The 23,370-nt window shown below is 39.2% G+C and overlaps 1 protein-coding gene across 2 annotated transcripts in view; it reads right to left on the bottom strand.

The window, feature by feature from the left end:
• The window catches only part of cdh23 (cadherin-related 23), a 183,632-nt gene that overhangs the window by 86,048 nt on the left and 74,214 nt on the right, over positions 1-23,370 (bottom strand). For both annotated transcript variants that reach the window (XM_078787361.1, XM_078787362.1), the window contains exons 9-10: positions 22,408-22,486; positions 18-130 (exon numbers count right to left, since the gene is read on the bottom strand). In XM_078787361.1, the coding sequence (XP_078643487.1) occupies positions 18-130; positions 22,408-22,486 (192 nt within the window). The remainder of the gene's footprint in view (positions 1-17; positions 131-22,407; positions 22,487-23,370) is intronic.

The raw sequence follows: 23,370 nt of genomic DNA, 5'->3' as shown, positions 1-23,370 counted from the left end.
CTGTAGAAAGAACTCACCTTGACAGTCAGCGTGAATCCTGCTGAGTAAAGTGGGTTTTCTCTGTCCAACTGGCCATTGACTGTCAGGGCACCGCTGATGTAGTTCAGGGCAAAAACACTGTTGGTGTTCCCTAGGTGGATGGATGATGTGGATGGAGAGCGAGGGAGAAACAGAGATAAGAAAGTCAGAGAGCCAAACGGAACCGGCGTCGTTGTTAATTCAACAGAACCCACGGGATGCAGCACAGAGCCTTTGGAAGGGGAAGGTGCTGGATGAGCAATGTGGATTTCTCTTTCATGCAATATGGATGCAACTTCTGCGACTCGGCCTTTCTTCTCTCCACCTTAGGCTGACCCACCACTTCTCACCTGTCCACACAGTATCCTCTTGTTTCATCTCCCACTGTCTCAGCCCCTTCCCATGCTGTTATTTCTTTACCAGCTTCACTATATATATATATATATATATATATATATATATATATATATATATATGTACATATATTGCATATGCATCATCTTCACTGTCAGCTCACGTTTACCCAAATCCTTCATGCCAGCAATCTTTTAGCAGCAAACAATCCGTTAGACCTTACGGACCAAGTGGTAAGGTCTGCTAAATCATACTTTGACATGATTTTCACCTTTCTTGCTATGTGAAAAATTTGTTGATCAGAACTTTTCCACATCAAGAGGATCTTTTTCTACTGGTGCAAAGTGATGGTTATCATGACAAAGAAGTAGGACTAGCATACAAACAAATAGACCGTACGGGACTGGTATGATCTAGTGCTTTGGAAGCTATTTTAGTGATATGTTTATTTGTTTCAACATGCTTAACAGTTATAATGACCATCATCATGTTTACAATTGCACATTTCAACATGAAAAATAAACAAAAATAGTAAAATTTAAAAACAGTAAGGTATGGGGTACTAAGTAGAGATATACATGACTAGAGGATAAACACCAGCAGCCGGTGATCTGGGGCTGCTGTGGCTGTCTTGCCAGTGGCAAGCCTTCTTATTTCATATATTACGAGATGACACAATGTTCCTCTTTAAAATGTTACAACTACATCAACTTTAGTTTCAGTCTCAACAATGAACATAAACACTGAAACACTGAAATTCTACTGAGAACATTACTATTGACGGAATGATTGACTAGTGCAATGTTACACCCACTTGTTCTTACGGGACCTTATTAATGACATTTTTAGGTTATGCATGCCAATGCCTATGTGATAGGTTAATGTTCATTGGAGTTATCATATGTTTGACTGTGAACACATTGAAATATTATATGTACTATATGCCCTGTATCCTGCTGACCTTCGGCTGAGTGTGCGTGTGGAATAAAAGACTACAAGACACTCAAGATTGTGAAGAGGAAACAGAAAACGTCTGACCATAGTGGCACACAGAGGCACGACGAAGTCCACCAATTGTTTTCTTATCATTCATCTAAATGCAATCAACTGTTTTGCTTGTGTAAGCTTGATCACATCACATTGCAACTGCCACTTCCCTGTCCTTTAGGGCTGCATTGTGAACTTTGTAACTTAGGGAACAACCCAAGAAAATAAAAAAGGGAGGCAACGGAGAGTGTAGTCAGAGCGGTTGGAGATTGTATGCCGAGTACATCTCTTCCGTTCTCCTTGCGAGTAAAATTGATAACTGTTGTCTTCTTTCTTCCGTTTCATTGTTAAGGTGCTTAAGCTGACACTATGTCGTATTGGCATGAAGAAGTTCATGCTTAGACCACTTCCGTTTCTGCTAAAACCTACTTTTACATTCCTCGCCTCTTATATACACATTATCTTCACAGTCTGTGTTGTCTGTAACTGCTTTTACAGTTAACCCAGGATCTTCCACAACCCCAAAAACACATGCACACGCAAACATACAGACCCACACAACACACAACACACTATACTATTCAGAAACATTGACCACTTTCATTGTTATTCATTTTGAGAGCCCCGGTGCGTATTTATTGGAGTGCTGCAAGGGCCCCCTATGCAATCTGGAGATAGACGCAAGCCACACGTGAATGTTATCACAATGATCTTCTCAATAGAAGGCAAACAATACCGAAGACAGAGCTGAATGAAATGACGCTAAAAGTCATGTCCAGTCCAACTGGAAGTCATTCAGTAATTCACTTGTGAATACAGCAGCACAAACTCCCCAATCTGCTACATTGTGTATACGGTATGTTAACCTGGATGGTGGTCAAACATGCTCAGCAAAAATTATTCACCGATTTTGAAAAAGCAGTATTTGTGAAAAAGAATGTCAGTATACTCCTAGGGTCTCTGTAAATAATGATACAATCAGATGAATTTTTTATATACACTGAGCTCATACCATGCTGTGTAGTTTAAATACACTAAACTGGATACTGTTGAGAGATATTTGAATATGTTGCCCATTGTTGTACAAATAGACTTGGCCAAAGGTTTTGGCAGTGACTCAAGCTGTTTTTAATTTTGTTTCTAAATTGCAAAAAAACATTCATATCTCTGAACGAATAGACCAATTTCAGAAGATCTGTCAACATAATTCAGTTGCATAAATTGCACAAATTCCTTTGTAGGTACTTTTGAAACTCAAACTACCTATTGTAGTTTCTCAGAAAACAAAACTGACTTCAAAAAATAATTGTTCAAGTTAAAATAACTACTTATTTCCACATTTTCAGTTGATGGCATTCTGAATATCCAAATGATCAAGTGACTTAGTTAACTTACACATGTCCAGTATATATATACATACCATATAATTAATTAATTATACTTATAATATACCTATAATTAATTAAAATAATTATTTGATCCCTTTCCAACCAGCAATTACTGTTTCAGTAGGGTAAAACTAACCTGTCTCAAGACGGTGTAAACCCAGCTCACGTTCCCTATTAGTGGGTGAACAATCCAACACTTGGTGAATTCTGCTTCACAATGATAGGAAGAGCCGATATCGAAGGATGAAAAAACAACGTCGCTATGAACGCTTGGCCGCCACCAGCCATTAGTCGCCCAATAGCCATTGGTAAACACGATGCGGTTATGGAGTGACGTCGTAGAGAGTGCTCAAGAAGGTCCAAGTGGTAGGTTTTTGGCTTATTACGTTATCCTTCTTGCCCACTCAGTTTGAAACCTTTACTCGAGTTTAGAATAAATACATTCACGGTTAACTAGTTAGCTCGGTAGCATGTAACGTTTAAAGTCCCGTAGCCTGTGCATTACAGCTGAGCAATGTGTTGTAAACGAATATAATAGGAGTGTAAATGTACCTATAGGGATGTTATTTCATGCTTACAGGACTCTTATAATGGTATAATCATATTTAGAAAGTCATGAACAGGTTTTCTATGCTCCAACTATGAAAATTCTATTTATTAATATTGGATTTCACTTCATGGAACTTCACTTATCACAGTCAGGTCTGGAACCTGACCGCTGCATCCTGAAAGAGTGGTATCTGAAAACGTCAACAAAAGTGAAATATTCTTCTCTTTGTTTGGTTATCGTCCTCGACATAAAAAAAAACTCCAAAAGATTCAGTACCGCACCAAACATGAACCTCACCACACATCGCAGACAAATATTCAGGATAGTATACTAAGAACTGTTTCATATGTTGTCCCTCACTTCCACGATCCAAAACGGTGTACCTTCATGAGGTATGTAAAAGTGATGAAGCACTTACTACTTTTTGAAGGTACATGCAACAACTCTAAAATGATACAGTTTGCTTCACTTTCGGACAAAAGTGGTAAAAGTGTGGCGTTTTTCATTTTTGTTATGCATCCTTTCCAAAACGGTTCCCTGTGTGTTTTCTAAAAGGTCTTGGGTTTTGTTGATGCATCTAATGCACAGACGTGAAACATCAAATGCCTGCTAGGACGCAGTGGTTGACAAAAAAAATGAATGAAAACAGCAAACACGTTTACCGTGTAAAGGAACAAAAGACTTAAGTGGGTTTGACACATTTCAAAAGACCAATTGGCCAACTACAGACCAATATACAGACCAATTGCTAAGAGCGCATCTTATCACAAATGAAAATGTTTCCATGATTACAAATTCAGTTGGTTGAACCTTCATCTATGTAGCCTTCCTACAAATTGATCTGTACTTTGCCATTATTTTTTATACAAGATCACAATGAACTTTCAGCTCTACTGTGAGGGCTTATCTTCTGATAGTTCATAGTAACAACAGAGGTCTAGACTCTGAAGAAATACGTCCAGATGCTAAGTACAAAGTGCACAAGAGCTAAGGTCAAGAGATTAACCCATGTCTGTGTTCCCAACTCCCCACTCGCTGCTCAATTATTGCCCTGTAAGTCCTGAAAAGAGAGAGCAGGTAAACCCTCGAAGAAGGAGCAAAGGGCAAGCGTGTGGACAAAGGAGGATAGTTCATTGAAGCATTGAGGTAATTAATCTGGATTGAGGGCAACAGGTGTACTGAGGACGGGGCAAAGGGATAACTATGAGAGATAATTATGTCGAGCTGTTGTAAATTGTGTGGGAAAATAAAGCCATTTTCTTCATTAATGTAGTATAGTACATATTACTCGAATATTTTAATTGTGCAGACGTGGCTCCAACAGACTAGTATAAATCTTCAGTCCTTCTCAGATCTTCACTGAGTTCAATGGGCTTTTTCCATTGTTCGATCGAGCATTGGTCGATCAAGAAAGCACTGTCAAACCAATTATTTTTATGCTAGCAAAGCAAAACCCACCGCCGCAGTCAATCACTGAAGAGAAGTTAATAGGGCTGGGCTTGTCGAGTTCAAATACATTCTGGAACCAGTACCAGCACCACTTATAAAATGATAAAGGTGAATGTAGTGTCACAAGAACGCCCAAGATTACGTAAATCGTGACAAGATTTCTCATGGGCAATAGCCCTAGGTCAATAATAAATAGCGTACATTAATTAATCACACAATAAACCAAAATGAACAAAATCATTTTGTTGAAACAGACAGGAAGAGAGTTCACTCTGTGCATTGCTTTCAACACCTTGGCATGTTTTTTCCATCAAACAATGGTTTGAACAATGGTTTGTCTCTGTGGGTGAAGGCGGGGCCGGTAGCATACACACAGAGCGCAGTAGAAATTGAATTAGTAGATTGGAGTACATATGTTATATATTTCTTATATTTTCCTCATTGTACTTTTCTTAATGGTATGGTAATATTGAATCCTCATCTCGTCTTTAGTGTAATGCAAGGTAATGCCTTTGCATAATGCAAATGTGCAATATTTCCATCACTGTCTCTGTTACTACCACAAACATATTTATTTATTTAACAACTGAATACAATACACTCATATGTGACTCATCTGTATACACCAGTCATTATTTGCACTAAGACCCATTTATCATTGCACTAAAATTAATATATCTGCAACATGTCTGCTCCTGCATATGCTCCTGTGCAATATTATGTGTATATTTTGGATATCTTGTATATAACTGTCTTTTTTTACTCTACTTTTTTTTTAACTTGACTACTGCACTGAAAGGAAAAGCTCTCTAATCTCGTTGTACATCTTGTATAATGACAATAAAGGCCATTCCATTCCATTCCATTCCATCTTGTACACCCAATTTGTGCATCGTTTTGTCTCAAGCTGCCTGTGAAAATTATTAGTTGAAATTAGTATTGAGTCATGCAGACAAATTTGATCTTTTCAAATTTTGAGTGATCAGTTCTAACGAGGAAAGACGCCCTCATAGACAGCAACAAAAGATGCACCACGGTCACAGCGCTCTGACCACATTGACAAATGGAACAAGACGATGACTGTATTCTCTTTTTGAGACAGCAACATCCTGTGATGGGTTATATCTAGAATTCCATCATCACTATTTATTTGGCCTTTCGCCAACATAGACGAGAACTGCTCTATACAGTTAATGCCAACGTGGGTACGCGGCATAAGAGCAGCTCAAGTTTTGCATGCAACTCCTGCAGTGACATCACTTTTGACCAGTGTGCCCTCCCAGAAAGGGTAGAAAAGATAGTAATGCCAGGGAGACTGCCTGGGGCATCAGACAGATGAAGTGACCCAACTGCATTCACAAGCTCCATATGCCATTTAATGTCGAGGCTCCTCAGCCCTCTACAGAGATGTCTGTTTTAATAACCTTCATTGCTAAGATTGTTCCCATGGCAACACCTATAGTCTCAAAGGCTGTGTGGATGTATGGTGCAGTATGGACCAATAAGAATACTATTGTTGAAATGTGCATTAAATGAATCTGAACCGAGTGTGTCACCTTTGTGTTTGTAGTGGAAGGAGCTGTCGGCGCAAACTGGCAGCCATGAATCCGTCATTCTAACCTGGGGCAGCTGCGGCTACAGATGTACTTTATAGGGGTGTCACCAAACACTCAAGGCGATACACAACATTGGGTCTACCAGCACAAGACCAGACAAGATTTTAACATTAGTTTAAAAGAAATGTACAATGAAAAGCAGCAATGAAAAGTGCAAAAAATGCAATGACAATATTTTGCAGTCTACCAATGTAATTTGTTCTGAGTTACCTTAATTGATCCTCACAAGGCCTTCCTTTTTGGAGGCGAGAGACAAGGAGATGTCCATTTTCATTTATTGTATGATTTCCATCCATCCATTTTCTATACCGCTTATCCTAATTAGGGTCGCAGGTAGGCAGGAGCCTATCCCAGCCCCAGAGGTGGGGTACACCACTCTGGTTGCCAGCCAATCACAGGGCACATATAGACAAACAACCATTCACACTCACATTCATACCTATGGGCAATTTGGAGTCACCAATTAACCTAGCATGTTTTTGGAATGTGGGAGGGAACCAAACTAACTCCAGCATGCACGGGGAGAACATGCAAACTCCATACAGAGATGTATTGTGTGATTTGTTCTTATTATTATCATTTCCAACCATTTCGGGCTAATGAGCTATTGCATGTTTTAACCAAAGATTACAGTTTCTAAGACAACTATTCCTTCCTGTAACACTAACAGTTATAGAATAAATTAAATTGATTAAAATAAATGGAAATATTCATATTTTCTATACAATTAACTATATTTGTCATCTCACCATTGACACTACACTGCTAAATCTGTTTTTGTTACCTGTGTTGATAATGGCACATCGTGTGGTCTTGGGGTAATATAGAACTAAACTAGTCCACACTACATTTACATGCAGTCAACATTCGGGTTCAAGTGATTATTCCCGTTTCTGAAATATTTGGAATAACCCGTTTACATGTGTGGCGTGAAAAAAAACAAACAAACACACACACACATGACCTGGCGTCATTTTTGCTTCTTCGTCCTGTATCCAACAACAACAAAAACAACACCACCCCAACGGGCAATGAATGCCTTTGTTGAGCTCTGGTGCTTTGGTACTGACCCATCAACAGTACTTGACACTATTCTGTCTCACGTTCTTCATTAATGGATGGCAAGAACATGAGGAAATAGGAGCCGTGCCATCTATATCCATGCTACATCCACCAGAGCCCCCTCGGACACTTTGGATGCACGTGTGTGTGTGTGTGCGTGTGTGTGTGTGGATGTGTACAAACCCTGAACTTCTCGTTCACCTTCTGATAGATCTCTATGACGGTACTTTCTACAGTCTATAGAGGACATAATGTTCCTGTCTTTCACCACACTAACGAGGTGGCTTGTTTCCTCCTTGTTCCTAAAGTGTGGGGTCCAAAAGTAGCCCCTGCCAAAGTCATGTGATTCCTTTCAAATGGAACATGCGCAGAACACTAACTAATGTTAGCCTGATAAGAGGAAACATGACCCCAAATCCAGCTTAGAAATGGAGTAACCCAGGGGTATTCAGGTTTTAAAAAACTGAAAATGAGCATATACGGGTTTACAAAAGTGTTATTGGTGTTATATTCTAGTTATGTTAGGTTATGTGACTACATGTAAACATACTGACAGACTCGTTTGGCCTACTTATCCCAGTTATCCCACCACAACTACGCTGCAAGTGTGCACGAAAAAATACATATCGTGTTTTTTCAACATCATCTGTCCATAAAAAGGAGTCAATATTTAGGTGCCACAAAACGCCTTTAACATCGGCTGTACTCGTTTGGACCGAGCTCGAGAGGCAGACTAAAACCACACAGGGTGACTCCGAGGGATCACTGAGGAAAAAACTATAATCATATTCTAATTGCTGATAGAGAATGTTCACCAGTGATCTGGCAAAACACTGCGATTAAACACCCAAGGGGTGGAAATTGCTACACACACACAGCACACTGATTCAAATGACTTTTGCATTTCATATTCATACTTTGAGGCAATATTTATGTATTTCTACTGTGTGTTTAAATGTGTTCCTATCAGATAGATGATGGCATGTCAAGGTTGTGTTGCTATTTTATGTGAGTGAAAAACTATTAAAACAGTGTAGTGGAAGTATTTTGATAGTTAATAGTTAATATGAGCTAGCTAACAACATGCGTCATAGGAAATACCTATTTTGATGCTATAGCGCTCCCAAAAATTGGCAACCGACTTGTACATTAACCAAGTTACAGCGATAGTATTATTGTAGCAGCTAAAATGAAAAACTATTTTATTTGGCAGACTAACACGACACTTCGCAAAGCGGTTGTCTTAGCTGCATTCACAGACGGAAGAGTGGATACCTAGCTCGCAATTTCACTACCAAGACCCAACAAGATGTTGATTTGCCGTCAGCATTTTTTAACTGAGGCCTGGAGCACACGTCTTGAGCTGGAAGACACAGCCATCCCAAGGAGAGCCGACATCGTAAGTGTTGTCGCACTGTGTTGTGTTGTATCTATGCTGCTGTTGCTAACGGAACTAGCATGAGTATATGTATGAATGCGCCTCAAAAAGACGTTTCGGTAGTGTTTTAAATGATCAAAACAAGGCAAGATACCGCAACTAGTACATGTTAGCATCAGGGTACGAGTTAATGCATGATCGCAGCATGAATATCAAATGATGCAACGCTGTTAGAGATGTTTTTTTCTTCATAGTCGAAATAGGTGTGTCCCAATGACATGCATTGTTAGCTAGCTTATAGCTAGCTGTTATAATGTACAGAAAAGGGGCACATTTTCATGTGCTTTGGTGGCATGCCACCCTGGTGATCCCAGGTCACAGGTTAGTTACCAGCATCCCATCACCAGCATGTCAGCATCCAAACAGCATGCAGTATGTTGGTCTAATAAAGAATAAAATCAAATAAAGAAAGTGCACAATAACGCTTACTTCCTGTCAAAGAGAGGCATGGACAAATACAAATGGAGCTCATTAACATTACAGTTATAGACATATAACTGACATATAACAGCATGCTCTCAATAGGGCTAATAACATCTAGCATCAAGGCAATATTTAAAATTGCAGAAAAATATGGAACCTTTTACTATTTAACTTCAACCATCTCCTCATCAGTATGCATTGAATCGTCTCAGGAATACTAAAGCATTTTAATAATCTTGAGGACAGATTCCTTATGATTTATTGGTAAGGACATTTCAATTCTGATATCATAAACAAGTAAAGTAAAGGCTCATTCAAAAGAGAACAAATTCATCATTGAAATGATTGAAATGATATAGATCAACGGAAAATGCAAAGATTAGGAATGCAAACGATAGGGACTATTTCATTGCAAAAATAGAAAACATGTACTGTGTGTTCTATTATCGGAGACTCTGATAATACATCTGGATGTGATCTCAATAGTTCAGTCACACAAGTGGATGACAATAAGTTTCTCTCTGCAAATCAAAATTTGAAGAAAGCTAAGCAGTACTTCCAAAGTATAATTACCACGACTAAGCCAGTGACAAATGCTTCCTCTAGTTTATGACAACACCAAGGGAGAGCTACAGCGTTTTAGTAATGTGATATGGCATGAAGCCAAAGCTGTGTGTCTTCAGGCGAAGATTTTGTTGCTTTCCGGAATGTACACAAATTAGTGTCACTTTTAAGCATTACACCTGCAGGCAAATCAAGCTGATGATTCGGCTTGAGCTGTTGTTTTACATACATCTAATTCCCAATAGCCTGGGTGTATTACTGCTACCCATGAGTCTATACATGGAATGTGTATGTGAATGGAGACATAATGAGTGTCTTTCATTGGTGACAATATGAAATTCATGCATGCTAAATCAAAATGAAAACAAAAAACGTGTACAGTATTCCCTTGTTCACCGCGGTTAACTGGACAGACCTGACCGTGATGAGTGCATTTGCGCAAAGTGACCAAGCTGTATTCTTAATTTAGAAATGGAATCATAGTTGGAGCTTAGAAAACCTGTTTATGACCTTCTAAATAAGATTTTTAACATTAGAGCTCTCTAGACATGAACTAACACCCCTATATTATAATCAACTTGACACCCAGCATAGTAGATACTGTATAATTATAGTAAATAAGCCATTTAAAATACAACTAAGACTTGTGGTCGCGTTGAGTTTCAACTTGCCACAGGCGATGGCCTCAAACGCAGCCCGTGTTTTTATTTGGGCTTATTGTGTCATTCAAACGTGCAATCAATTCCTGCATCCTTTGAATGCCGTATATTTGTACTTTAGTTGATTTAGATATTTTAATACTTGAAAATGCTTAACGTAACCCGACCGCTCTCTCCTAAATACTGATACAGTGTAGTATACACGTACGTCTTTTACTTTTACTAAGGTACAGGGGTGATGATGCAACTCTACAATAAAAGGCAGCCTGTTTGATGCAATATGAAGTCTAAAAAAACGACCACAAGGTGACAGAAGTCCATTTTATAAAAACTCAGCCTGCATCTGTAACATTGAAATACATGCTCCAGAGCCAACAAGAAGTGAAAGGAAAGGACAAATGTTGCAAATGTGTAAATTGTAAATCATTTACAGTGTTATATCTGTAAAAATGTTTATTTTCATGTAAAACTACTATTTTGTGTTGTTTATGTTGTGATATCGTTGTTTAGACATTTTGGCTGAATATATATGGGTACATTTGTGTCAAAGTAAAAGTTATGCCTCAAATCTTTTTTTTTTTTTACAAAGATCTTATTTTGTTGATAACTGATATTTTGCTGAAACATACCTATATTCTACTGTTGATTACTAAAGAAGGGAATATAGTAATAATATAGTCCTCATGAGGGTTGCGAGGGTGCTGGAGCCTATCCCAGCTGTATTTGGGAGAGAGGCGGGGTACACCCTGGACTGGTGGCCAGCCAATCACAGGGCACATATAGACAAACAACCATTCACACTCACATTCATACCTATGGACAATTTGGAGTCGCCAATTAGCCTAGCATGTTTTTGGAATGTGGGAGGAAACTGGAGTACCCGGAGAAAACCCACGCATGCAAGGGGAGAACATGCAATCTCCACACAGAGATGGCCGAGGGTGGAATGGTCGAACTCGGGTCTCCTAGCTGTGTGGCCTGCGTGCTAACCATCAGGTCACCGTGCAGCCCTATGTTGATATATGTTATGTATAGTATATAGCCTATGAACACAATAATATGTGTGCCTTGAAAAATTACTCAAAATCATCAAAAATATCCGGTACCAAGAGGGACAGCTTTTGAAAAAAAGGTAAAAATACATAACATTTGCTTAAATATGCATATTTTTTTTTAACTAATAGACCATATTCATCCACAAATTAGCATGATTTATTAATACCTATTTGTTTTTTTGTTAAATCGTGATAAGGTCAAGCTGTGAAATTCAATCTGCAAAGTGGGGAGGAACGTGTGTACATATTTAATATCTTCTTCAATCACTTTTGACCATTATATCCCACCTACTGATCTAAAGGGGTCTGCTTGGATATTTAGATACTCTACCTTTAGGTATAATGTCTCAGTAATTGTATTATAACCTCTAAGATGACTTAGTCATAACTACATGGGGTATTTGTGTCTATTTAACATGACAGTGTAACAGTGTAGTGCACCCCCCAATCAAACAAAGATGTAGTCACATTTACAATGAATGAATGAATGTATGACATTGCAGTGTACGTACTAATCCCTAAATGATTTCAGCCAACTTTATTTGCTGATTCCACAGTTAAAAGTGCTTGTCACCCTCGTCACAGACTATTATTATTATCAATTCATTATCTCCAGGTGCGTTGCAAAATAATCAAATCGGCATCACTTTCAAATGTGCTAGCCGTCATCTTAATCTTTCCACTTTGAGCGTCACTTTGGTGTGTTTGGCTTATTAGAACTTTTGTCTGGAAGTTTACTCTCTTTTTGGATTGAAGACAGCTGCAAATAATTTTGTGTTTAAAATTTGATATTGTCATAATCCTGTATCCTGAAGTCCGATGATGAGCACACCCTCTCTTCTCCAAACTCAACTAAGTTTAAAGGATTGTGTGGTGGTCAGTGTCCCGTAAACTATCGCTCTTCTGAGAGATTACACTGCAACAAGCTGTGGAGGGCCTCAGAGCATCTAATTGAAAACTAGAGCACTCCCAGCACACAACAGTCCCAAAAAGAGCTCCCTTCAGAATAACAGGTATTACCCTTGTCCCTATTACAGCATGCCTGCTGATATAGGCGAGGTCATTGCAGAATGGAGTAGGAGCATCAGGGTGTAGCAGTGATGACAGATATAGATGTATGGGGAGACAGAGTGGGGCGATAGGGGTGTTTATTGTTTATTGAGCTTCTTGCTGATGGGGTACCATTTCAAAGCACATTTTGTGGTACAAATAAATGCATTCTTAGGTTCTGACTAACCCTGTCTTTACTTTTATCTTTTTACTTTTATCAGAAAAGAATGGTGAGGTGGACCTATCTGACTAGTTTATTATGATTCAAGGTCAAAACTCTATAAACCTTGGTTATTGTCATTAATCTATTCCAAAGGTCAGATGAAAACCACAAAAAAAATCAAGTTTTCTGAAGAAATCCAATGAATCTGTGCCAAGCACCCAACAATATTATCACAATATTTGTTTTTACCTTAGTATGTTCATTAAAAACTAGTAACAGAGATGAGTGGATTTGAAAACTTAAACTTCAGGCCTGGCTTGCTTTCTGTTACACCTCAATTAAACCATTTCACTCCCGCAACCCGTGTTAACCAAGGAACCTTTACATTACAATCCTATTGTTTCAAACACTACATTCGTACTTGTTATTTCTTGAAGTCAATTGTGTTTCTTGCCTTCTGTATGTTCTGGTGCTTGAAAGCTGTATTCAATTTTAAAAAAGGGCAGATGACTTTAATGATCATAAATGCACAGTGTGCTTGAACGCCTCATCAGACCAGAGCACAGCGCTCAAAAAGCAGAAGGAGGGAAACATACGTATATAGAGTTGTTTATTGTTCTGTGTGAATTCTATGATGAAACAATCCACACTAAAACAAAATAAAGATTAAACAAATAGACGGTGTGGACATTGAAAGGGTGAACGAAAATACATTTCTGGGGATCATAATAGATGAAAATATGAGCTTGAAACCTCATATTACAAATATACAACATAAGGTGGCCAGAAATATTTCAGTATTGAACAAAGCAAAATTTGTTCTCAATCAGAAATCACTCCACACTCTTTATTGCTCTCTGGTTCTACCATATCTTACTTATTGTGTGGAAATATGGGCTAATAACTATAAAAGCAATCTTCACTCGCTAAATGTACTGCAAAAAAGGTCAGTAAGGATAATTCATAATGCCGCCTACAGAGAACATACTAATTCCTTATTTCTAAAATCACAAATACTTCAACTTGCTGATATAGTTCATCTTCAAACAGCTAAAATAATGCATAAGACTAAAAACAATCAATTACCTAAAAATGTCATCCAATACTTCTCTACAATAGAGGAGAAATATGATCTCAGGGAAGAAGTACATTTGAAACACTTCTATGCTAGGACTACGTTAAAAAGCCATAGCATTTCAGTATGTGGAATCAAACTATGGAATGGATTGAGTAAGGACCTCAAACAATGCACAACGATGAGCCAATTCAAGAAACAATACAAGCAGTTGATGTTTGCTAAATACAAGGATGAAGAGTCTTGAACCAGTCATGATGTGCTATACATATCACTATATTGACACTTACTATGGTACCCATTATGGCATTGGATGCTCATATCACCTCCTACTTACGTACGAGGTGCATTATTAAAAAAAAACAAAAAAAAAACCTAAACTGTATTATGGAAAGCAGGAAGTGAACAAATGTAACAGTTACTGATTGTAAAAGTACCAGATGGAGGGGTAGGATTTAATAAGCTTTGCTTCTTCCTACTCCTTTTGGACATGTGGAACTGTGAACTGATTATGGGATGCACTCAATTGTAATCTGATGCATGTTCAAATGAAATAAAACCATTACCATTACCAAACAATTTTTGGTGAAGGTGTTCTCTGTCCATTCTTCAAGGAGACTGAAATCCACCATTTAGTGGTTACTTTTTTTGGGCTCCTAACTAATTTGTTAGGTGCACCGGTTCTATGATAACTGACACAGTGTATGAAAACAGTAGCAATAATTTTCGCCGCAATTCAATCGGGCTGTTTACCATACACTGCAACATTTTTTGGTGACATAAAAACTAAGTTATCACATTCCATCTAGTTTAACAATTACAGCGCTTGGCTAATTCCAAGACAAACCACCTTGAGGTCAGCATTTGCTACAATTCCCCAATCCGAAAGACAGAATTGTCTAAAGAGAGAAAAAAAAGGATAGATGGAAAAAGGCTTAAGATGGGATTAGTTGTGGTTGCGTGTGACAAAAGGGATGGAAACACACAAAGATGAACAAAAGGCTGATATAAAAGGCTTCAGGGATGTCCTTTCATTTACAGAGACGGCGGACTGATTTTTCCTCTGCTCGGTCTTATACTATCATTACTGCGCAGTGGAGAGGCTACACAAACTTTACACAATAGATTAACGCTTATCCTGGTGGACAGCAAAGCTTCATGTTGTAACTTGTTGTAATATAAGTCACTCGAGAACCCAGACCCATTTTTACTGAGCTTTTTTATATTCTTCCTGCAAGGAGGATATGATTTCTCTGATTTGTTTTATTGTGTTCTTTCTCCAGTTTTTCCAAAACCAGTAGTTTTTTTTTTTTTTTTTTTTAAATGACGGGTAGATCATCACCCAGTATTATTCCCATTCAATTTTGGTAACAATCCCATTTACATACAGTGAAGAAAATAAGTATTTGAACACCCTGCTATTTTGCTATTTCTCCCACTTAGAAATCATGGAGGGGTCTGAAATTTTCATCGTAGGTGCATGTCCACTGTGAGAGAGATAAACTAAAAAGAAAAATCCAGAAATCACAATGCATGATTTTTTAACAATTTATTTGTGTGATACAGCTGCAAATAAGTATTTGAACACCTGTGTATCATCTAGAATTCTGACCCTGAAAGACCTGTTAGTCTGCCCATTAGAAGTCCACCTGCACTCCATGTATCATCCTGAATCAGATGCACCTGTTTGAGGTCGTTAGCTGCATAAAGACACCTGTCCACCCCATACAATCAGTAAGACTTTAACTTGTAACATGGCGAAGACCAAAGAGCTGTCCAAAGACACCAGAGACAAAATTGTACACCTCCACAAGGCTGGAAAGGGCTATGGAGCAATTACCAAGCAGCTTGGTGAAAAAAGGTCCACTGTTGGAGCTATCATTAGAAAATGGAAGAAGCTAAACATGACGGTCAATCTCAATCGGAGTGGAGCCCCATGCAAGATATCACCTCGTGGGGTCTCAATGATTCTAAGAAAGGTGAGGAATCAGCCCAGAACTACACGACAGGACTTGGTCAATGACCTGAAAAGAGCTGGGACCACCGTTTCCAAGGTTACTGTAGGTAATACACTAAGACGTCATGATGTGAAATCATGCATGGCACGAAAGGTTCCCCTGCTTAAACCAGCACATGTCAAGGCCCGTCTTAAGTTTGCATATGACCATTTGGATGATACAGAGGAGTCATGGGAGAAAGTTTTATGGTCAGATGAGACCAAAATAGAACTTTTTGGTCATAATTCCAATAAGCGTGTTTGGAGGAAGAAGAATGAAGAGTACAATCCGAAGAACACCATCCCTACTGTGAAGCATGGGGGTGGTAGCATCATGCTTTGGGGGTGTTTTTCTGCACATGGGACAGGACGAGTGCACTGCATTAAAGAGAGGATGACTGGGGCCGTGTATTGTGAGATTTTGGGGAACAACCTCCTTCCCTCTGTCAGAGCATTGAAGATGGGTCGTGGCTGGGTCTTCCAACACGACAACGACCCGAAGCACACAGCCAGGAAAACCAAGGAGTGGCTCCGTAAGAAGCATATCAAGGTTCTAGCATGGCCCAGCCAGTCTCCAGACCTGAACCCAATCGAAAATCTTTGGAGGGAGCTCAAACTCCGTGTTTCTCAGCGACAGCCCAGAAACCTGACTGATCTAGAGAAGATCTGTGTGGAGGAGTGGGCCAAGATCCCTCCTGCAGTGTGTGCAAACCTGGTGAAAAACTACAGGAAACGTTTGACCTCTGTAATAGCAAACAAAGGCTACTGTACCAAATATTAACATTCATTTTCTCAGGTGTTCAAATACTTATTAGCAGCTGTATCACACAAATAAATTGTTAAAAAATCATGCATTGTGATTTCTGGATTTTTCTTTTTAGTTTATCTCTCTCACAGTGGACATGCACCTACGATGAAAATTTCAGACCCCTCCATAATTTCTAAGTGGGAGAAATAGCAAAATAGCAGGGTGTTCAAATACTTATTTTCTTCACTGTACATGCTCCCTCACTTCCTATTCTTGGTGTATTCTTCTTCTCAAATGTTTGTCTTTCCGTGTTGTATTTAGTACATTGGTACAAAATACCAATGCACAATATGTCTGTATGCAAAGAAGAACGCAGACATGGTGCTAGGATAAGGCCAAACTGAGCTTTGGTGTGTCAGTCCCTTGGCTTGTTGAGGTCAGTGAGATGGACCAAGGCTGCCTGCACGCTTGCTTGCATTTGGGGGCTGCTTGGAGTGGATAATGAGTGACATTGTAGAATTGTTGGCATTGGAGAAAATAATGCTTAGATATCAAAGGTTGTTATCATGGCTGGAAAGAAATGAAAGGACCTCATAAAATGGCTGCTACGGGATAATTTCTTTTTATGGTATATCACGGTTAAATGATCCCCGATGCCTAATGTACAAATTATGTAACCCTCATAGCAAACTAAATTGTAATCCCATGTTGTGTATTTGGACAGACTTTAGAGTGAATAATTGAGATGGGTGTGTGTTCTGCATTATCCTAACGGGTCTTTTTTGTAGCACAGTGAGTGAGGCAAGTTGCAAATTGTCCATAGGTGTGAATGGCCATTTGTCTATATGTGCCCGAAGATAGGCTGGCGACCAGTCCAGGGGTACCCCGCCTCTTGCCGAAAGACAGCTGGGATAGGCTCCAGCATACCCGCGACCCGAGTGAATATAAGCGGCATTTCCTACAAATTTTTATCCTAGCAAAGGGATTAGCTAGCGTATTTACCAGTACAATAGTACGTCAACACTACAGCTATTTTAAGCACTATAGAAAGCCGGTTCAGATTCTTGACTCAGGCTGGTGTCATTGCCAAAAGACACGGTAAGCAGATATTCAATTCCAGAACACGTGGTTCTACCTGCACACCTGGTGAGTTCTGCTGACCTTATCAAATTTCCCAAAGGGACCAAAAAGTATTCCGATATCCTCTATGCATTTCAGCTACACTTTTGAGCCAAAACAAAATAAATTTTTAATACAGGACTTGAATGCACTACGGTGTGGATGTTATATGTTTATGTATCAAATTGTCAGTGTTGTAATAACATTTTAATATTCCTAACTGTCAAGTATGAAGAAAAGTTAACCAGTGTATTCAATTCAAAATAAAAACAGCAACATAAAAAGTAAAACTACTAAGACACGGGAGGTGTTTTTAGAACGGCACGCCCACCTTGTAGCGTTTTCAGCATGACCTTGGTAAATAGAATTTTTGCATGTACGTGACATTTAATTAATTGTACTAAGTAGCCTGATCATTTCCAATGATATTATACGGTCTTTGTCCAGCTCTAGGGTTAGAATTTTTTTTGGGCCTTTGTCTTTACTGGTTAAATCACAAAAGCCAAAGAAAAAGCATACCAAACTCTTTGTGCAAGACATCAGTATGTCATGACGGTGAGGTCTGTGCCACAAAATAAAAGATGCAAAATAGCACACATTCTAAGATAAATGTCTACATCTTGTGGAACATTGAGATCTGTAGGTTAGAGAATTACATCCTTCCATCTGGATCAGAGATTTTACAATGAACCCCCCCCCCCCACACCACACACACCATCATAACAAACAACTGCATCATTGCAGTGAGGCATCCTCTCGTGCACGTGAAATCCCAGATATAACTTCTGATTGGCCGAGACAAAGAAAATCTGCATTTTAAGCCCCACAATCATTAACATAAATCACTGCTGCAATTAAGAACCTGTTTATCTTAATTACTGAATTAATGAGACGAGTCCCGCAGGAACATGCAGATCTCTTTGAGGACACAGAATGAGGAGTGGAAACACGAGAGTGGCTTCACTCAGAGTCAACCAAGTCTGCAATCATGCATGTGCTCACAATGATGAGTGGCGTTATAGACGACAAGGTATACAGTTTACACAAGAGCTCAAGCACCCTTGTACACTCTCATATTAGGACTAAGAGGAACGAGGCACACATGCGTCCTTATGAATTTGTGCCCTTCCACCTTTATGTGCTGGTGCTGCATCACCCTTCAACTTCCATTATCTTTCCAACTTATAATGATTTTATCAAGCCAATGGGCTCAACCCCATTGAGGCTTAGTGCGGTGCAATAACTTATTTTTTAAATGACTGGGAATACTTTGCACCACGTAATTAATGTCTTTTTAATGTTCTTGTCCTCTGGAGCTTAACTCGTCCCCTCAACAACACAACAACAACTCAACACACAAACACAACAACAAAGTATCTTGTGGTCTACAAAAAATAAGACTAAGAATGTGTGAGTGGAAGTACAGCAGAGTGTTTACAATAAGCTCTACAAAGAAAAGAGATCTGTCCTGACACAACAAGAATAGCGTGAACACTAGCTCTCTTACACATGCTTATCACTACCCACACAGAAATTCATGACTCCGCATATGCTCAAGTTTCAAGCATGGAGTCAAATTCCTTCATTTACCATTGGGGTCAGGCACTGACCCAGCAGATGGTCCAACAATGACTATCTCCATCACCCCGACTTCCTGCGGTTCGCCAGGCTAACCAAGCAGTGCCAGAGCCCTTTTCAGCCAGCTGGCATAACTGTTACCACTAATGTCCTTCCATTTTGGCCATACTGGTGCTTGACAGGGGGCATGGAGAGTTTAACTGTGAAGCTCTGTACGCGGGTTTGTTTTCACAACACAAACCAATGTTTTAGTCATCGAATGATTGTTCAGCGTAGAGGATATTTTAATTAGGGTGAGAATGAACCCTGGCAGGAACATTACAGTCGGTTTAAAAAGTGTACAAAAAAATGGAATATAGTCTATGGAAATAAGCTACATGATTTGAAAACAAAATAGTTGGTTCTCTCCTTAAAGATGATTCCTACCACATGTTATAATTAAAATAAATCATGTATCTCCACTTGAATTATTTTGAGTTTTTTTTTTATATGTAACCATAGTCTTAGTGAAGCTCCAGCATGACCTTGCTACCCCGGTGAAGACAAGCAGTATAGAAAATGGATGGATCGATTATTGTTTTTAAAAGTATGTATAGTCAACTAACCAATTAAATCATGTGTAACACCATGTACATAAGGACTATTTCCGTTCACTGACATACAATGGTCTACATTTTTATATCCAGTAATGATTTATTGGTTTCACACCCGACCATGATAAGTGAATTTCTGCAAGCAAGACTCATTTATTAATTAAATATTTTAGTAGTTAGAGCATAGGAAAAATATGTTACAAATATGTTATGTAACATTATTAGAGCCCTCTAGATACGAAATAACACCCCCATAGTCACCTTGACACAAACATAACCCAATATCGTAGATATAGCCAGAGAAAATAAGCCATTTTCAAACATAAATAAGACCTGTGCTTGTATGAATTGCTATAATTGCGTTCCAATGCTATATGGGAGCTGAGTGGCAGGCTGACAGGAAGTGACATCAGGGGTTAAGAGTAGAGTTTTAGCTTGCCATAGGTTATGGTCACAGCTGTAGCCCGTACTTTTATTCGTGATTATTGTGCCCTGTGAGATAACTCAAACCTGCTCAACCACAAATATAATAAAATAATATCATTTAATAATTGATATATTTTGGAAAAGGGCTGCACGGTGGATGAGTGGTTAGCACGCAGGCCTCAACCCCTAGGAGACCTGAGTTCAATTCAACCTTCGGTCATCTCTGTGTGGAGTTTGCATGTTCTCCCCGTGCATGCGTGGGTTTTCTCCGGGTACTCCGGTTTCCTCCCACATTCCAAAAACATGCTAGGTTAATTGGTGACTCCAAATTGTCCATAGGTATGAATGTGAGTGTGAATGGTTGTTTGTCTATATGTGCCCTGTGATTGGCTGGCGACAAGTCCAGGGTGTACCCCGCCTCTCACCCAAAGACAGCTGGGATAGGCTCCAGCACCCCTGCGACCCTCGTGAGGATAAGCGGTAGAAAATGAATGAATATTTTTGAGTGACTCAGTCAGGCTGCCCTTTATCACTGACATAGTTCATTACTTTTATGGACAGAATTTCTAGGTGGAGCCGGGGCGTTGAGGGGTTTGGTAGCTGCAGGATTGGGTCTCTGCTTTTTGCAAACATTGATAGCCAAATTTGAAGCGAGTGTGATGAGATTCAGCAGTTCTCGCCCGAGTGGAGGAGTATAAGTACCTCGGGTTAGTGACTGAAAGGACAAGATCGTGACTACAAGTCGCCGAAATAAGTTTTCTTCCTTACAGGTAATGTGAGAGTCTGCCAGGAGAATCTCAAAGTAGATGAGGTGGCTCGAGCATCTGGTCAAGATGCCTCCAGAGTGCCTCCATTGGGAGGTGTTCAGGACACATCTAACTGGTAGGAGGCCTTCGGGAAGACCCAAGGCACACTGGGCTTCCTGGTTACAGGGACAGCAGACCAGACCTTGGATAAGCGGAAAAAGATGGATGGAGGGCGATAAATTCATAGAGCGTTGAGGCGAGGGATGATCGTACGTCCATCCATCCATTTTCTACTGCCTGTCCTCATTAGGGTCGGGGGTGTATGCTGGAGGGATTGTACATCATACCACAAATTTTACATAACATTTGCACATGGAAATAAACTCAATAAGGTAACCCTTGTGGATCTCATTAGATTAGAACTCAACAAGTTAACGGAGGACTGGCATAGTCCAGTCCAACTTCTGAACTGTTTGTGCTTGCCAGAAAAAGGTGCATCTAATACAATCCAACCGCAAAAAACACAGTAAATTTTACTCTCCAAAAAGTCATTAACATATTGGTTTATTTACCTTGGCAAAAGTTGCTAAAGGGATTTGGAATCATTTCTATGTTTTCATGTCAGTTCATAGATAAGGCAAAAAAAGAGGATTCTGGGCCAAACCAATATTGAGAATCTTTGCTCTGGATCAACACCAAAATCTAATACGAGCCTCCTTGTCCCAAGGTTGATCTGTCCATCAATTTCCATGGAAATCCGTTTACCAGTTCATGAGATATCCTCCTGGCAGACAGACAAAGTAACTGGCAGGCACAAACATCGCATCCTTGGCAGAGGGAAATTTTGTTCAGGAATATGTAAGCAGGATCGTTGTTATATCCTTATCAGCTCTGTGCAAACGGCAGCTTCGACACGTTTTCTCGACAAATTCTGTCACATTCTACAACCTACAGATGTCTTAGTAGTGACACTTCAGATTTTACCAGAACTAATCATGCCACTTATCAAATCAAATAATTGAAACGACATAAGTCGACAACAACAACCAATATGATCACTCCGTTTGCCAGTGGTAAAATCTGTCTTTCTAGAAAAAAACAAAAAACTGTAATCCCAGTCTTGGTGGATGGGACCAGGTTGAATGACAACAGTAAATAAAGGCCGACTTCCTCACACAGCTGTGATTAATAAATGCTTGGGGCAAGTCTATCATTCTGAGATGCTGCGCCCTGCTGTTATTGACTATTGTGTTTGATGGGACTTGTCTATTATTTCTGTGGGATTATGATAAGAGGTGATCGATTCCACTCTCTGTGCTTTGGATGTCAGATTGATTGTGGGATTCAGACCTGAAATGATGGTGTAGCCGATCCCTCTCGGTCTTCCCAAATCCTGGTCGATGGCAGTTATCTTGCGCACTTCGTAACCCTGTAGAGAAACACACATGCAAACTCTCAAAAGTCTTCATTGAAGTATTTTTATGAATTATATAAAAAAAACCATTTATATATCCCAAATACACCATAATCACAGATGCTCATGGTGGTTATCACATGGATAAAAACCTGTCCTCAAGATGGACGTTATTCAGCTCAGAGGTTATTGTGATTTGACACATTCTCCAAGCCTGCAGAGATCTTTATAAGGCCTTTTATTTATTACTTTCTACATTTCAAATTGTTAGTCTTCAGTAACTGGAAGTACCATGGTTGTAATTTTTACATCACTGATGTAGAGTGATGATAAAATGAATCATGGATAAAGTTTGGTCTTTTCTTGATTGATGATTTAATCCTGATTTATCAGTTGGGGGAAAAGGACACAAAAACCTGACAGGAATATGAGGGTTTTATTGAGTGGCGCAAATATTAACTGAAACTGCATCCTGTAAAATGATTGGCAGAGGAAGTCGTATACAAAAACACAATCTAACAATGTGTAGTATTGCATAGTTGGGGATTAATATCATTATAACTAAAGCAAGAAACCAATTAACCGTTTATCTTCAAATACATCACCTCAAATCACAACTAGCCCTACCTCCAAATCTCTATACTACAATATCATTTGAAGCAGCACATAATCAATATTTACCTGAATAAAATACATCACACTCACCATTCCCTCCGAAAAAACTCTATACATAAACTCACTTATTTCATACGACACATAACGATGATCGATCAATTAAGCTTTGTGTTGTTCATGTGATGATGTGTTCAAGTGCACTGGTAACTGTGAGTTTTAGGCATACACTATAACATCAACCAAATCTTAAATGTGATTGTTTTAGGGAAACAGCCCTACTACTA

This window comes from Doryrhamphus excisus, linkage group LG20 (assembly GCF_037039965.1).
Source record: "Doryrhamphus excisus strain RoL-2023G ecotype Guam linkage group LG20, RoL_Dexc_Guam_v1.1, whole genome shotgun sequence".
Lineage (NCBI taxonomy): Eukaryota > Metazoa > Chordata > Actinopteri > Syngnathiformes > Syngnathidae > Doryrhamphus > Doryrhamphus excisus.
This window is presented reverse-complemented; position numbering and strand designations above follow the sequence as displayed.